This window comes from Pituophis catenifer, unplaced genomic scaffold (genome assembly GCF_029215685.1).
Source record: "Pituophis catenifer annectens isolate HBS135680 unplaced genomic scaffold, rPitCat1.0.hap2 SCAF_9, whole genome shotgun sequence".
Taxonomy (NCBI): domain Eukaryota; kingdom Metazoa; phylum Chordata; class Lepidosauria; order Squamata; family Colubridae; genus Pituophis; species Pituophis catenifer.
In genome coordinates, this window is record NW_027256889.1 from 24,336,223 (window position 1) to 24,354,415 (window position 18,193).

Here is an 18,193-nt window from a genome sequence, read left to right on the forward strand (position 1 = left end):
CGTTGGGAGTTGTAAGTTGGGACAGTCGTAAAATGGATCAGTCATGTGACTGGCCTGATTTTATAACCCTTTTTGCAGCAGCTGTTACGTGACCAGAGTGGTCGTAAAAAAAAACCCAGTATAGTAATAAAGCAAACTCATGGTTTATGATGGGTGTGGTTTTGCCAAAACCCAGAAGTAAAACATGGTCACATGACTGTGGGATACTGGAAATGCCCTTAAACCAATTCTGGGAATTCTGGGAGTTGAAGTCCACAGGTTGTAAAAAGGCCAGTTGCCCAACCCTGCCCTAAACTCAACTGTGTTGTCGAATCCCTGAAGTTTGGTTACGTGACCGTAGAAGTATCCTGATCATCTGAATTGGTATATCTGAATAAGTAGCTCAAGGTAGGTGCGTCATAACTTTGAATGGTTGCCAAGCAACTGGTCATGAGTCAAGGACTACTTACACAGTAGTTATCCATAAAGAGCGTCCTTCAAATATGCTATTTTTGCAACACCTAACAAAGCCTTGTCGCCTGAAAATAGCTGCAGGACTCCCTCTGGTGTTCTGCCCCAGATCCTGAGCATTGTATATTTGTGTAGGCATGAGAAACCTGCAGATCCTGGCTTGCAAAGTCAGCATACTTACAGGAACACCTGCTGCACCGGGTGGACCTTTATCGCCCTATGGAGAAAAAAAAATAGTCATTATTGATCAGTTTGATAAGTTTCAGCCTTCTTTTAGGAATCCTTTCAAGGCAAACACAAAGGGTCTGGTAAGAGCAGCAATATTGTTGTGACCTAGGCTTCCTGAGTCATTAAAACACACGAGTAGTCCCAAAAACCTATTTTATTGCAACAGCTGTGAATTACTTTCATTCACAGCTGAGTCCCAATTAGTTGCAAAAAGTCCTTTGGGAGAAGTCCTTTGGGATAATCACCAACCTTTATCTCCCTTGACATGCTGCCAAAGACCAACTTGGCAAAGCCACACGGAGTCCAGAATCAAACAGAGATGCCGACTGGGAACAGAATTAACGTTGCTTTCCCGCAAAGGGCCCACGTGCCTTTGCTCCTCTTTTAAGCCTTATGGGAGGGGCCAATCATCTCCAGGCCTTACTCCTGAGTCGTCCCTTTAGTTTTAACTGCTCTTTCCTTATGGCAGCTCTGCGCATGCGTGCACTAGGAACAGGCTCCTCCTGTTCCTCTGCCTCTCTGCTGTCCGACTCTGGAGGCTCCGGAGTCCACGCATAACTCCCAGATGGCCCTGGCCCCATCTCTGCCTCCGACACAAAGCCCTCGTCCGAGCCTTCCCCAGATTCCAGGATTGGCCCATGTTCCTCCCCAGCCTCCTCACTCCACTGCCACTTCTGCAGGCTGCTGGCAGACCACAACAAATATTTTGTTTATTTATCAAATTTATACACCTCCCATCTTACTCTCAAAGCTCAGAGATATACTAAGATTGCAAAATGTCCTTTTGAAATAAAGAGTTCAGGAGAAATTGTCTGGGGGTTAGATGTTCTTGTACTGGCTTAGTGAAGATTGGAAGGGCAAAAGTCCTGTTTTTCATAGCACAATTTTGTCTCCAACTTCCCTGGCTTCTCAATCTTCCACTCAACCCCAAGGGAAGTCCGCTTCTGGACCCTTCTGAGACTGGGAAGCTAAGCGACCAGGGAGGCTATCCTGAGCTTTAGGATACCTCATCAGAGAAAACACTAACACCAAAGTGTTCTCCCTACTTCTAAGCAGATAGCAATAAAACAGGTCTTGAATAAGTCCAAACTCAAACACCCTGCCAATGAAGGAGAACATTTGTGTAGCTCAGGGTTGAAATGAGGGGTCCTTAAAGGATAAAGGAATGCGAAAACAAGCAATTTGAATACGTTATTAATTTTGATAGCAATGTGAATTAAGATGAATATTTAAAATGTCAATTGTAAAGAGAACAACAATGTTGAAATCACGTAAGCTGTTATTATTGTAAAGAGGAATGAATAGAACTTGTTTGTGATAAACCTCAGCAGATGGAAATGTGAAAACAAGTACTTTAACAACATTATTAATTATGATAACAATGTAAATTAAGATGAATAATTCAAATGCTAATGATCGGGAAAAAAGGATTTAGAGACATACTTCCGGAAATGAAAAAAGATGGTAAACAACTGGAATAGTTGAAACTGAGGAGAAATACAAGGCGTAAAATGATTTTATTTGTAAGTAAAATTGAAAATTATCATTTTATTTTATGGAAAGAGAACAACATGGCAGAAGTTGAAATAATAAGATATGGTGAAAAATGACTGATTTGTGATATAGGATTGTATAAAAGAGATGAATATTGAAAAAAAATAGGAAGATTAAAATCCATTATAGCTATGACTATGGTTATGTACAAGATATATAAGATGTGATCCGGTCAATACTCTGTTCATAAAATATGTATGATGAAAGAAAAAAATGAATAAAACTTGTATTAAAAGAAATGAGGGATCCTTGATGCTCTCTGAGCTTGGTAGTTTTCTTGCAGACATTTCATTACCCAAGATAGGTAACATAATCACCATGATTGAAATTCAAAGTGTCCATATTTCTCTAATTCAGTCCAGATACCAATTCCCATACAGGTAGTTCTTGACTTATGACCACACTGGGACCCAAAATTTCTTTGGCTAAGTGAGACAGCTGTAAAGTGGTATAGGTAGTATTTGCTGGTTTGGCGAACCAGTTAAAATTTCCGCTACTGGTTTTCCCAAACTGGTCTGAACCGGCTGAATACCACCTCTGGTTGTAAGTAGAGAACTACCTGTACTTGCCGTTCTCTTTGCATCTTTCCTAATTTCCTTATTCCCTCTCTTTTTTGCCTTATAGGGAAGTGTGGGTCAACCAGGCCTTCCAGGGCCTTTGGGACACAGAGGAGTGGCTGTAAGTATTGGGTTGTTCCAAAACAGAACAAATTAGGTTCCATCATCACTGCTATTGTGAATATGGAAATTTCATATATAACAAAGAAAATTGTGTAATACAATAATAATAATAATAATAATAATAATAATAATAATAATAATAATAATAATAATAAGCAACCCGTATCAAACATTAGCACCAGTCAATGGTATTTGTGACATATTTTTAAATATCCAGTTGACTGAGTTTCATTTTTAATGAATAAAATATTTAATGAATAAAAGATAATAAATTAATAAAAATATGTAAAAAATTATGGTGGCTCAGCAGACTGATAGCATTGTGATTAACACCAGCTGTCTGCAATTACTGTAAGTTCGAATCTCACCAGGCTCAAGGTTAACTCAGCCTTCTATCCTTTCTAAGGTAGGTAAATTGAGGACCCAGTTTGTGGGGGCAATAAGCGGACTTTGTATAAATATACAAAAGTATGAAGGCTATTGCTTAACGCATTGTAAGCCACCCTGAGTCTCCGGAGAAGGGCAGCATATAAATCAAATTAAAAAAAAAAAAGAAAATACGACTTTCCTGTATCCAAAAAGTAATGGGAACATAAAGTGGAAAAAGTTATAGAAAATGAGAAGGTGAAGATCTTGTGGGACTTTCGAATACAGGCAGATCGTCACTTGAAACAAACACGCCAGATATCACAGTTGTCGAAAACCACAATGTACAATTTATTGACATGGTGGTACCAGGAGATGCCAGAGTCGAAGAAAAAGAACTGGAAAAAAATCACGAAATATCGCGACCTGGCCATCGAAACTACACGGCTATGGATGAAACATGTAACAGTGATACCCATTGTCATCGGGGCACTTGGTACCATGTCCAAGAATTTTATAAAATACACCAACAAACTGCAGCTTCCTGCGATAACACCAGCGGAACTGCAAAAAGCTGCGCTACTTGGAACATCAGACATCTTAAGAAGGTACTTAGTTGATCCCTAGGATGCTGGCAGCAACCCGTATCAACCATTAGCACCAGTCAATGGTATTTGTGATGCATTTTTGAATGTCCAGTTGACTCAGTTTCATTTTTAATGAATAAAGATGATGATGATAATAATAATAATAAATAATAATAATAATAATAATAATAATAATAATAATAATAATAATAATAATAATAGAATTTTGATCACGTGATCATGGGGAAGCTGTAATGGTTTTAAGTATAAAAAATGGCCATAAGTCGCTTTTTTCAGTGCTGTGTTAACTTCCAACGGTCACTAAATGAACTGTTTTAAGTTTGAGGACTACCTACACACACATAAAATAACCTCTACAAATAACGTTCCATCGCTAAGAAAGGAAAGAGAGAAAAGGATTAAATTAGGCTCTGACCCGCTTTAAGACGGGTGGCTGCAGGTCGCAGATTTCATCTCCAAGTTAACGAACTGGTTCAACTGAATTCCCCCCACCCCCATTTCTCCCTCCCCCCCACATCCCACCTTCCAAAAGTAACCAGCAGGAACATTTCCCTTAGTCACAGAATCCTTTCTTCCTTCACTTGGGGGTGGGGGGGAGTTAACACTTCTGCTTAAAAACCAGTGAATGAAATAAGGCTCTGCCGGAAGGCCAACTGCAAACTTCTGCCACTCTCACATTGGCTGAAAAATTCCCTGCAAAAACCCCACATGGGGGAGGGAATGCTGGCCTGGGAGAATTGTACAGTTGAAGCCTGTTTGGGGGGGGGGGTGAGCCAACAGCAGTTCCTCCTCCCCTCCTGCAACCTTGGGCCACATTGGAGGGATGCAGCATTGCGTTTCCTTCTAGATACAATGCTCGTCTTTGTGCGCAGAGGTGTTCTCCCTGCCCGCTTTGGGCTCCTGAGCTCAGCGGTGGACTCACATCAATGCCGTCTGCTCCTGGCACGCCGGGTGGACCTGGGGGGCCCCGTGGCCCAGGTTCTCCTGGCGGACCTTGCTAAGGAAAGAAAGCAAAAAAAAAAAAAAGTGTTATTTAATGGAGGAAAAAAACTCTAGGAAAACAGAAGAGCTGAACCGGTTGCATTTCTTCTACAATTGCAGAATTCCTTTTAAGATTGCGGAAAATATGACTTCAGTAACAGAGTGGCCAATGCCTGGAATGCACTACCTGACTCTGTAGTTTCTTCCCCAAACCCCCAAAACTTTAACCTAAAACTGTCTACTGTTGACCTCACCTCATTCCTAAGAGGTCTGTAAGGGACGTGCATAAGAGCACTAGCGAGCCTTCATTAAAAAAATTTGGGCCCTGGGACCCATTATGAAATGGGCATAACATTTTCTCTGAATTATAGTTCTAAAAACAAGGGGCTTCCCCCAGTAGCATGCAGCTTGACTTGTTTGCTTGAGTTACCTATTTCTCATGCAGATCTGTCATTTTTTATTATTTTTAATAACAAGGTCCGGCGAGAAGATGAAAAAAAGTAATTCAGGAATTTAAGCATGTCACAGAAGTTATAGCTTTCTAAAATAGGATTAGTACTTATGAATAATTATATATATTATACTCCATTAAAGAGCTAAAGAGAACATGGGGCCTATCTTTTTTTAAGCCGTAAAGCAGCTTGTAAAATAGATAGCCCTTAAAGTATGGAACTAGTCAGCTTTTAAGTCTTTGCAAATCAATTAGATATTTCTTCTTTACATTTAGAGAGTTATTTCTTAATTTTGCAGTTCTGAGTGTTGCATCCCAATATATTGGGGGTGAAGGATGACACCCAAATGAAAAAATGCTGCTCCAAATACCACAACATGGAAGCGGGCCAGATTTCTGTTAGCAGGACTTTTACTGTAATTTAACTGTTAAACCTTAACCCCTTGTTTGTGGGCACCCAACAGGCCTCTTGATGGGTAAATTTCCACTTAATATTTTCTAGTTGAATAATAAGAACACTTAGGGCCTGGTGGCTCAGCAGACTAAAAGCATTGTGATTAACACCAGCTGTCTGCAATTACTGTAAGTTCGAATCTCAGCAGGCTCAAGGTTGACTCAGCCTTCCATCCTTTCTAAGGTAGGTAAATTGAGGACCCAGTTTGTGGGGGCAATAAGCTGACTTTGTATAAATATACAAAAGGATGAAGGCTATTGCTTAAAGCATTGTAAGCCTCCCTGAGTCTCCGGAGAAGGGCGGCATATAAATCAAATTAAAAAAAAAAAAGAACAGCTTCATATTTTTTTTTAAAGAGACTCTTTAGGGGTGGGGGAGTGTAGGGAGATAACATCTGTGAAGGAATACAAGAAATTTAAATGAAAACTCAATCTCGGGAAAGGAGAAGACATGAGAAAGAAACTCAAAATAACTCCACTTTGATTCTGTTTGGTTTAAGAGCAGGTAGACTGATATTCTGATAGGCTTTCAAGATTTTGCAGTTGGATCCCATATCAGAAAAGTAGCATCTTTGCTACTGAAATCTTGCGCTGTCTGCTTCCTGAACTTGCCTGCTCTGAAAGGCAGACAAAGAAAGAAATCAATGGTGCCACATAAATCCCATTGGAAGGGTGAAAGAAGATTCAAAGAGTTATTATTACATTCTGGGCATTTCACGCTTACTCTCGTTAGACTCAGTGGGATCTACTTCCACAGAGATTTTAAAAAAGAGATTTTAAGGTTGTGGAGACCCTTCTGTGTTCAATGCTGGATTTGCTCTTACAAATCTCTGGCAAAGGAGCTCCAGCCTCTGTAGAAAGATCTCTAATAGATAGACTCCCACCCCTAGTCTGCTCCATCATTAACAGCTTTAAGTCTTCTAGAGATTCTGTAGATATGTGTTTAAGGTTTAACTTGTTTGCAGAATAGGAGGGTGGGGGGAGATGTTATGAGTCTCAATTGTTTTTGGACATTTCAAAACAGGGTACAATTGTCTCTCCTTGACTCTCGACTTGAAAATATACTTGTGTGTATGTGGTCTACAGATGTGTTACTAAGTCAGAAATGAGCTGCAAACAAGGCACTACTGTGGACCTCTATATGGCTGCACTGCCAATGTCTACCACTGACCCCAACTGAATTTAAGTTAAATTAAATCTGAGCATTTAAATTTAAGAAGTGTAAAGCAATTGACTTCAGGCTTTCTAGGATAAGCATGATTATATATGGATAGGGAGGGCAACAAATTGCTTAAATGAAGTCCAAGATGTCATAAAATATAAGCACACGGTTCTCTCCCAAGTTTCACTTTGTGAATTCGTCAGCTAGAATGGTTCACTCTTCGTTCAATCTCTTAATTAATGCCATGCATCGCAGAGCATTTGCTTTCAAGGGGAATCAAAATCCCACCAGTTCAAAAGGAACATTTAATTCCTAGTTGCATCAAAAAGTTGAGGCCACGGTCTTCATGTTTCCACTTTTGCTTCATTTTGATTGGGAACTGCCCGGAGTTGGTTGGAAGATGGGCAGCTATATAAACATTTCAAATGAATAAATATATTTAAGGGTGATATTTTGCATCCGGAATGTTTGCAAGTTCAAAGAAGAAAAATGTGCGCGAGGGCTACTGAACTTAAAACACCACCTTTGCAGTAAAAGGTTTCCAGCAGGTATCTGAGGAGTGAATGGGCCTCTTTGTCCTTCTGAAGCTACCGAACAGTACTTTATTCTTTTTAGAAAGCAGCACCCAACTCTAGAAGAGGGACTGAAAGCATCGTATAAATGGGCACAGATATCCTGAAAGCAACTTTCTCCTTTTTAAAAGCAATAAACTTTCATAATCCTTGCTGCTCGGGGAGAAGGTTGGTTTTGAACTTAAATGAAATGCAATTTTAATTTGATTCTGTTCAACCTCTTGGCTGCTATCAAGACAACAGCCAACTTGCTTCTAAACTGCAGTCAGAAGAGAGTTATTTCACTGGACAGAGCCTCCCTGTTCTTGCTGAATAACAGAAGATTATTCACAGGAAATATTGGGGACAGACAGGGGAATGGATGCTGTAGGCTTCCATTGTAACTGTGTTCTCTCACCTCCTGTTCTGCCTTTTGGGAACAGGTAAGGAAGTTTATATCATGTTCCAAAAGTGATGTTTTTAGGGGTTTCCAAATGAAGTTCATCTTAAATCTACCTCCCACCACTGCCACCACCCGTCCGGCCTCTTTGATAGGTCTGGTTCTATATCCCAGATTTTGGATGGAGACCTGTCTTTACCTACCTACATTCTGCTCAGAATTCTGTAGATATTTTAGGAACTCAAAAAATGCTCCATAGAGTTTGTTGGGGCTTCTTATCGGCTAAGCGAGAAATAGTTTATTCACCCAATTGAGTAAAAGTCTCACCATAGCAGTGTGATTTTGGACACCCGCTTAGAAGCAAACTTGGTAGAGTTCAATGGGATTTATTCCCAACCAAGCACACATAAAGACTGCAGCCTAGAAAAACCACCTCAAACACATATAAAGATGAAACCTAAAGAAACCAACCCCATTAAGTTAGAAGTAACTAACTTCCAAGAATGACTAGATCTACAGAAGGAATACAAAGTCAAACAAGAACAGTTTTCTCCTCTGACCCCTGAAACACACACCAACACAAACTAAAAACAATCAAACGCAGAGTCTGAAAATCCCCAGGGCTTTCCAATGACGCAATACTGATTCTAAGGCATGTAGAAAAGGATGTTGACATATATACATTTGCACTGATCCATTCTTTTGTCTACCCTGGATCTTCAACGGTGATTATTGTTTACCCAAATATTCCCTTTCAGGCCATCAGCAATACCTTCTATATCTCCCCCAATACATTTCCAGAAATAATATGGAAAAAAAAAAAAGAAGAAGAACTTACCAACTGGCTTAAGGAGAAGACAAAGCTTTGGAGAAGAAAGCAGAGATTCAGCAATCTAGCCATATCAAGAAGCTTCAAGCTAGGACACAGCCAGCCTTTGAACGAGAAGAGCTAAGAGGAGCTGAGAAAGTCAGGAAGGGAGGTGGGAATATTAATATTTAGCATTTGGGGAAAAGGGGAGGGAAAGATTGGAACTAAAACGCCTTTCCTTACCACTGACTGAGGCTATTCTATCAGCCAGGTCTTCTCACAGACTGCAGGCAGGAGTTGGAAGCAGGCAAATATTTAGAAATAAGAGGGAGGGAGGACTAGGTGGAAAAGTGTGGAGCAGCCAGCTATCGAATTCCACAGTTACGGCAAATTGGTCACAGCGATTGGCACTAGAGAGATTTGAAGCTGGAAGGTGGGGATTTTTTTTTTTTTTAAAAAAAGGTTAATCATCCCTGTACTATTTAACATGACTTCTACATTCTTTCTTTCCCTGCCTTCAAGTCAGCGTTGACTCCTGGCAACTGCCTGGCTTCAACCTGCAGTTTTCTTGGCAAGATTTTTTAAGATTGCCTGCTTCTTCAATGCTGGGGGACAGTGGTGCTTTTCAGCTGGTGTTACAACTGGTTTGCTTCGCACACACGCTTTGCGTTTTGAGAAACACCCAATGTCATCCAGCTGGCTTTCTGTCTAAGGCAATGTTTCTCAACCTTGGTAGCTTGAAGATGGGTAGCGCCGGCTGGGGGATTCTGGGAGTTGAAGTCCACCCATCTTCAAGCTTCCAAGGTTGAGAAACACTAGTTAAAGGCCAGGAATAGAACTCAGAGTCCCCTCATTACTAGTCTGATGTCTTAAACCACTAGACCAAGGGTCACCAACTGTTCGGACCTCAGGGACCACTAAATTCATAACTTTAAATCCCGTGGACCACTAATATGATCGGCATAATGGCCGGCTGGGTGGGCGTGGCTAGGTGGTCATGTGACTAGGTGGGCATGGCCAACTTGATGTCACTCATGTCGATGGGCACCTCGCCAGCCTCTACACGCCCCCTCCCAGCCACTCCTCATCTGCCCGCCCGGGCTCCTTAGGGCCCCAACAGGAAGCAGTTGTTGGAGCTAAGCAGTCACCATGAGAAAGTTGGCAAAACAGCTGGCTCAGCTCAAATTGGATCTGACCGAGAAGAAGGCTCAGCAGAAGCACCTCACTGAGGAACTACAAGCATAGGCTTTCCAGAGGGAAGACACTCCTTGCGGGAGTGCAAGGCCAGGTACTGGCACAGCAGGCTGAGATGGTCAGACAGTTCCAGGCCATAATACAATCTCACTGGAACAAGGCTCTCCAGCTCTTCGCCACCATTGGTGCTTCCCTCCAGCCTTCGCCCAAAGCCCCACACCAGGAGGCTGAAGCAGACCCCAATTTGGAATTTCTGCCCCCCTCCGACCCACACAAAAAGACCCCAAAGAGGAGACTCTCTGCAGCAACACAAACATTCATTGCACGTATCTGTCCCAAGGGCCGTAGTTTGAGGACCCCTGATTTAGTGCAATATAAAAAAATGCAAATTATTTTTCTGCGGACCACCAAACTTTTGTCATGGACCACTAGTGCTCATGGACCACCAGTTGATGACCACTGCACTAGACCAAACTGGCTCTTTAAAGTAACATTATAACCATCCCATCCCTATTAGGGACGTGGTTAGCAGGTGAAACTGAGGCTGAGAAACAGCAGTTTTTCTAAAGCCAGACAGATGTTCCAAGGTTGGAAAATCCAGTTAAATCAAATAGCTTAAATTAGTTCTTTAGGATAAGGACACGTATGTGATATGCATTACATCATTTCATCAACCATCATCATGTATGCAGTGTTTGCACTGTGCAAAGGATGTAATTTACATCAATTGGATAATCACACAAGCAATGCCAAATATCATACATTTACTACAACATTGGCATCCTTCAGTCTCAAAAGACTATGGTATCGTACTCTGGAAAGAGGTCCTAAAACGGCATCTGGTGTGACTAAAGAGGTCAATTCGAGAGTGGCCATCCCTTCCACACTGAGGGCAGATACATTCTGTCCCCTGCCCAGCCCCCAGATTTCGCTGGTTCCGGGACTGCCTCTTTGCCTCGGCCTGTCGAACGAGTGTCTCTTCGAATTGGAAAAGGCCATGCTGCGTCTTTAGCCTCCAAGCTGAATGATCGGAGGTCAAGGTTTCCCAGTTGTTGATGTCCATTCCCAGGGCCTTTAGGTCCCTCTTGCAGATATCCTTATATCACAGCTGTGGTCTCCCTCTGAGGCACTTTCCCTGCACTAGTTCTCCATACAGGAGATCTTTCGGAATCCGACCATCAGCCATTCTCACGACATGCCCCAGCCAGCGTAGACGTCGCTGTTTCAATACCGTATACATGCTGGAAATTCCAGCACGTTCCAAGACATGCGCTATTTGGAACTTTGTCCTGCCAGGTGATGCCAAGAATTCGTCGGAGACAGCGCATATGAAAGGTGTTCAACTTTCTCTCCTGCCGCGTGTAAAGGGTCCAAGACTCACTGCAGTACAAGAGTGTGCTCAGGACGCAGGCTCTATAGACCTGGATCTTTGTATGTTCCGTCAGCTTCTTATTAAGCCATACTCTCTTTGTAAGTCTGGAAAATGTGGTGGCCGCTTTACCAATACGTTTATTCAGCTCAGTATCTAAAGAGAGAGTGTCAGAGACAGTTGAGCCGAGGTACACAAAGTCATGGATGACCTCCAGTTCTTGTGCAGAGAACTGGAGATACATTTACTATTATTTAAGGAAATGGGATTTTTTATGAATGAGTTCACACAATGCATTAGGATAGGATAGGATAGGATAGGATAGGATAGGATAGGATAGGATAGGATAGGATAGGATAGGATAGGATAGGATAGACTAGAATTCTTTATTGGCCAGGTGTGATTGGACACACAAGGAATTAAGCTTCAGTGTGGTTCATTTAGCGCATGGTACTGCATGGACTTAGTCATTGATACCTTGTTCAACAAGCTGTGGTTAAGGAATGCTAATACATTGAATGAGCATAGCTACAGCCAATACAATGGCTATCATATTCCATTCATATTCAGTTTTCTCTGTAACAGATTACTATTCCTATTAATACTATTCCTATTTGATCTTGTGGTTAAGGCATCAGGCTAGAAAGCGAGAAACCCTGGGTTCTAGTCCTGCTTTAGCCATGAAGCCCAGCTGGATGACGATGGGCCAGCCCCTCTTTCTCAGTCCCTCTCACCTCACAGGTTTGTTGTAGGGAAAATAGGAGGAAGGTGTCATGGCTGCATCTCTCCTCTCTAAGCTTCATGAGCTGACAGCCTGACAGCAAGGTGAGGAGAGGGAAAGATTGAAATGTAAGGAAGAAGAAGGGGGGGGGAGGATGGAAGCCCAGCTGAGCCTTGTGAGAAGCCTCAGCCAGCAAAGGTCAACCATCAGTATGCAGAGCTGGGAACCAAGAACCTGTTTCCTAAACAAAATACAACCACCTAATTGGATATTTACAGATAACGGGGAGAGAGGGAACTTTCCTTTGTGTTGTTTGCGTGGGAAATCCTCAGATTCAGCTTACGCTACTTCTGTAACCATTTAAGCTTCAGTAAAATACTGAATTTCTTGGCAAACCCAAATGGCCAGGAGCCTTTCATTGCTGGATGAGTGAGTGGGACGGTTGACATTAACTGTGTTGGATATGATCGCTGCCTTGAGTTGTTTGCAAGAATAATAAAGGTGGGATACAAATAAATACATACATACCTTCCTTCTGAGATCAAAACTTTTTTTCCCAGCTGTGATGGATCTGACTCTTTCTGCAAGGGGTAGACAGCTGGCAGAAAGCAAATTGTGAGTCTCATAAGACATTGACACTAAAACAGCCTGGATTCACACAAGATACAAAACATGAACCAATCGAAAAACAAGATGAGCGCAATAGCGCATTGTGTGAATGCAACTATTAGGTTTATAACTGAGCAAGCTAAGTGCATTAAGCAAGCACAGCAAATGCTTTACATATTAGCTTTATGCGTACACCAATGGTGAAATCTGAACCGGTTTGCCACTGGTTCGCTGGCTATGTATGCGCGCTGCATGCCACATCGTGTATGTGCACTACGTACCAAAAGGAGGCTTGGGAAGGTAAGTAGAACGAGGGGGGGGGAATCAGCTGTGCCGTGCAATTTAGATTCACTAGAAAGCAGGATTTCCTGCTTTCTAGCGATTTTAAATCATGCAACACAGCTGATCATTGGAAATACCAGTTCGGATGAACTGGTAGCTTTTTTTTACTACCAGTTCGGGTAGTTTTTATCACTTTTATCACATTTTGTATCACTACCGGTTTGCCTGAACCAGTGCGAACCAGTAGTATTTCACCACTGGCGTACAGCCAGTGACACTGTTGTTTGTAAAACAAAATTTATGACTAGCCATTATTTCTGAATTCGCTATTATGTCTTATTCAACAAACTGGGATTTACATGATCTGTGCATATAGACAGGCATCTCTATAAGGCTTTTCACTGAAAAAAATCTCTGAAGTACCAGATATTAGACATCTAGTTATGAATGTATTCACACATCATTAATCTCTCATCACCCTTTTGAAAAATAAGCTAATAGCGGCAGTCAATTTTAAGCTGCATCATCTTTAATTCCTAATAGGATTAATAAGCATTATCTTGACGAACTTCAGGGCAACACCCATTGCACAGGGGGAGTTATGCACGTCGCCTATTTCAAATCTGAACATCCTATAAGACAACTTAAGCAGACATTAGATATTTAGCCCCACAATACATAGTACCACCCAAAACTGGAGATTTGTGGGTTTACACCTAGTCCTCATTTAGCGATAATTGGGATGGGCAACATGGTTGTTAAGCAAAGTGGTCATTAACTGAAACTGAGATTATGATCTTATTTCAGCTTTGCTTTGTTTTACAGACCTGCAAAGATCATAAATCTGAGGATTTGGAAATGGGAGCTAGGTTACTTTTCATCACTGTTATGACTGCAGTCACTAAACAAGATAGTTGCTACATGAGGACTACCTATACATTCTTAATCCTCTGCCTCAAGACAGGTTGCAAATGCTGCCAACTCTCTTTGTGCTGCTGGGTGTCAGCAGCAGGAATCTTTACTCCCTAAACCAGGGGTCTGCAACCTTAAAGACTCAAAGAGCCATTTGGACCTGTGTCCCACAGAAAAGAAAACACCGGGAGCCACAAAACCTGGGTGGGTGTGGCCAACTTGATGTCACTCACTTCCACCAGTCACATGACACCCTCCCTAGCCATGCCTACCCAGCATTCTCTACCCATTAGGGCAGAGAACCAGTTGTTAAAAGACATCGGGAACCACAAAATCCTTTTGACATATCTCTCTCTCCCCTCCCTCCCTCTCTCCCCCCTCTCTCTCTGTCTCTCTATCTCTCTCTCTCCCCCTCTCTCTGTATCTCTGTCTCTGCCCTGGCCGCTTCTCCATCCACCGCCATCACCCTTACCTTCTCAGGCCAGGCGAGGAGTGGCTGGGAAGGGAGGGCAAGGGGCGGGGCCAGCCAGTGGTGGGATCACCTGACAGGGAGCCACAGCAAAGGGTCCAAAGAGCTGCATGCGGCTCCGGAACCACAGACTGCTGACCCCTGCCCTAAACAGAGGAACATCTACCCTGCAGTCAAGAACAGGTGGCTAGCAGGAGGATGCAGCCTCCATCTGAGTATACAGTACAGGTAGTCGTTGACTGACAACCACAATTGACCCCCAAATTTTCATTGCTAAACAAGACGGTTAAGTGAATTTTGCCCCATTTTATGACAGTTGCTAAATGAATCACTGCAGTTAAGTTAGTCCACACGGTTGTTAAGTGAATCTGGCCTCCCCATTGATTTTGCTTGTCAAAAGGTGATCACATGACCCCAGGATACTCCATCTGTCATAAATACCTGCCAATTGCCAAGCATCTGAATTTGGATGACATGACCTGCAATGGCCGTTAAGTGTGAAAAATGGTCTGAACTCCCTTTTTTTCAGTGCTGTTGTAACTTCGAACGTCACTAAATTGAACTGTTGTAAATCGAAGATTACCTGTTACAGCTTAAAGAGGTTCATTAAGACATTGCCCCTAAATTCTTACATCAGGAGGATACAACCCCAATCAGCCGGGTGAGCCCTAATTGCAAGAAGGTCCATGTTCCAGAACTTGACTCACGAGGAAGCTGGGAAAAATGGGATAAATTTTATAGCCCTTTCCCCCTCCCCGCTTTGTAATCCTCATCTCTGTTCTGGGTTTATTAGCAAGAGAAAAATCAATCTTGTATTTACCTTCATTGGAAAGGAAGAAATTACAAGAGAGTAAGCGAAAACTTACAGGGAAAACTGTCGGCACCGGCAAGCTTAGCCTGCTCCTGGCCTCGCAGTTTAGGATACAAAAGGAAACCTTTGGAGTAAAAACCCAAAGGTACTTTTTCAAGAGGCAACTGGACTCTCTCTGGTTTCGCTTCAGCTCTGAAGACACTTTTTGGATGGGAAGCAAAACGTCTTCAAAGAAAAAACAGAAAGTCCAGTTGCCTCTTGAAAAAGCATCTTTGGGACAACCATGACTGAGAATCTCCACAGACATCAAAAAGCAGATAAATTTCAGCACATCTTTTTAAATTACCAGAAAATGAGAATAACCAAACTCCACCAATTCTCCAAAATAAGCAACTGTTTTGGTGGAAAAACTTGCCTCCAAATCACAAACAATTGAAGATGACCCAAAACACAGAACCATTTTCATCAGTTGTAAGTTATGGAGAGTCATTATAGTGAATCCTTGGTTTCTTGCACCAGAAGTGTCAAAAGCAAGAGCTCAAGACTTTGGCATTAAATGGATGAGGATCATGCTAGTTTATTGAACCACTGATTGGTTCAAAATTGGGAAAGGAGTCCAGCAAGGCTGTATACGGTCACCTTGCCTATTTAATGTATATGCAGAGCACATCATGAGAAAGGCGGGGCTGGATGATTCAAAAGTTGGAATTAAGATTGCTGGGAGAAATATCAACAACCTCAGAGATGCAGATGATACCACTCTAATGGCAAAAAGTGAAGAGGAACTAAAGAGCCTCTTGATGCGGGTGAAGAAGAAGAGCGCAAAAGTTGGCTTGAAACTCAATATTAAGAAAACTAAGATCATGGCATCTGGTTCTCTCCATTCCTGGCAAATAGATGGGGAAGAAATGGAGGTAGTGACAGATTTTATTTTCCTGGGCTCCAAGATCACCGGAGATGGGGACCACAGCCAAGAAATTAAAAGACACTTGCTCCTGGGAAGGAAAGCTATGGCAAATCTAGACAGCATACTAAAAAGCAGAGACATCACCCTGCCAATAAAAGTGTGTATAGTCAAAGCTATGGTTTTCCCAGTTGCAATGGATGGCTGTGAAAGTTGGACCATAAGGAAGGCTGAGCGCCAAAGAATTGAGGCCTTTGAACTCTGGTGCTAGAGAAGACTCCTGCGAGTCCCTTGGACTACAAGGCGATCAAACCGATCAGTCCTAGAAGAGATCAACCCTGACTGCTCTTTAGAAGGCCAGATCCTGAAGATGAAACTCAAATACTTTGGCCACCTAATGAGAAGGAAGGACTGCCCGGAGAAGAGCCTAACGCGGGGAATGATGGAGGGCAAAAAAGAAGAAAAGGATGACAGCCACGAGGTAGCTGGATGGAGTCACTGAAGTAGTTGGGGTGAGCTTAAATGGACTCCAGAGGATGGTAGAGAAGGCCTAGTAGAACATTGTCCATGGAGTCGCAATGGGTCGGACATGACTTCGCAACTAACAACAACAAAATGCCAGTTTCAAGCAGCAGGGCAAGCCTTCAAAAGTGCTAATTAACTAATGGGGGAAAGTAAAACAATTTAGGAAGAGGTAGCTTGTCCAAGGAATCCTTCTGCAAGGGAGGAGAGAGAAGAAAATACAATAATAATAATAATAATAATAATAATAATAATAATAATAATAACAACAACAACAACAACAACAACAACAACAATAATAATAATGCATGTTAGGCAATGAGTCCTTCGGGAGAAGGGCGGTATAAAAAGTTAATAAATAATAAATAATAATAATAAAAAAATAATGAGGCACAGCACAGCAAATCATGTAATAATTTGGTTTGACTCCCAGGTGGGAACGAGAAGAGCACTACGGACACTGACGTCCTTTTGCTGAAAAGAGCAATTTGTAACCACAAAATGAAAGTGCTAGTGTTTGCACAACACAATAGGTTATATAAATGGCAAATTAATGGGACCCCAATAGAGCAGGTATATAAATATCTTGCAGTGCAGTTGCAGGTTTATCTTGGAGTACAGGTTTCTCTTATCAGGCAAGCGTGGCCCAACGTAACTCCAAGGCCATTTTAAGATTCTCCTGTTTAAAAGGGGCACATTTTATTCCTGAGGCTTGCAAGGTTTTTCTTGCCCTCAGCAAGAAACACCAAATCAGTGTTGCAATCTGCTGGTTGGCTGGGGGAATTGTGGGAATCAGGCCATCCGTAATAGAATGTAAAATAATAAGAGTTGGAAGGGACCTTGGAGGTCTTCTAGTCCAACCCCCCGCTTGAGCAGGAGAACCCTGTACTAATTCAGAGAAATGGCTGTCCAGTCGTCTTCTTAAAAGCCTCCAGTAATGGAACACCCACAACTCTTTGAAGGCAAGTTGTTCCATTGGTAGATTGCTCCCACCGTTGGGAAGTTTTTCCTTAGTTCTAGATTGCTTCTCACCTTGGTTACTTTCCATCCATTGCGCTGGTGAAATCCAATTTTTTTTATTACCAGTTCTGTGGGCGTGGCTTGGTAGGCATGGTGTGTTTTGGTGGGCGTGGCTTGGTGGGCATGGCAGGGGAAGGATATTGCAAAACCTCCATTCCCATCCCACTCTGGGGCCAGCCAGAGGTGGTATTTGCCAGCTCTCCGTACTACTCAGAATTTCTGCTACCAGTTCTCCAAACTGCTCAATATTTCCACTACTGGTTCTCCAGAACCTGTCAGAACCTGCTGGATTTCACCCCGATTCATTGTTTCTCATCTTGCCTTTTGGTGCTTTGGCAAATAGGTTGACCCTCTTTGTCTTCGTAGAAGCCACTCAAATATTGGAGCAACACTCCTCCCTATCCTGAAGCTATCCAGTTTGAGAAATGCTGCTCCGGAGGGCTACAGATTCCCCATTATGGGCCAATACATATTTCCCAGAAATGAAGATTTTCATTTGCCTCCAGGGTTCTGCAAACAATAAGCCGCTTACAATTCACCCTGCGAGGCACCATCCAGCAGGGGCTTCCCCAGCCGTATCTGGAGAGGCCAGGTGCTCAAAGTGTCCTCCATTCCTCTACCCGCAATAAAATACCTTATGCCACCAGACTTGAAATTCTGGGCTTAGACAACTGAGAACTATGCCGAC

The 18,193-nt window shown here is 42.4% G+C and overlaps 1 protein-coding gene across 1 annotated transcript in view; it reads right to left on the reverse strand.

Moving 5' to 3' along the window:
- COL9A2 (collagen type IX alpha 2 chain) overlaps window positions 1–8,785 on the reverse strand; it is a 71,560-nt gene extending 62,775 nt beyond the window's left edge. The window contains exons 1-3 of the mRNA XM_070949512.1: window positions 8,723–8,785; window positions 4,809–4,883; window positions 632–667 (exon numbers count right to left, since the gene is read on the reverse strand). Coding sequence (XP_070805613.1) covers window positions 632–667; window positions 4,809–4,883; window positions 8,723–8,785 — 174 coding nt within the window. The remainder of the gene's footprint in view (window positions 1–631; window positions 668–4,808; window positions 4,884–8,722) is intronic.
- Between the last annotated feature and the right edge of the window lie 9,408 nt (window positions 8,786–18,193).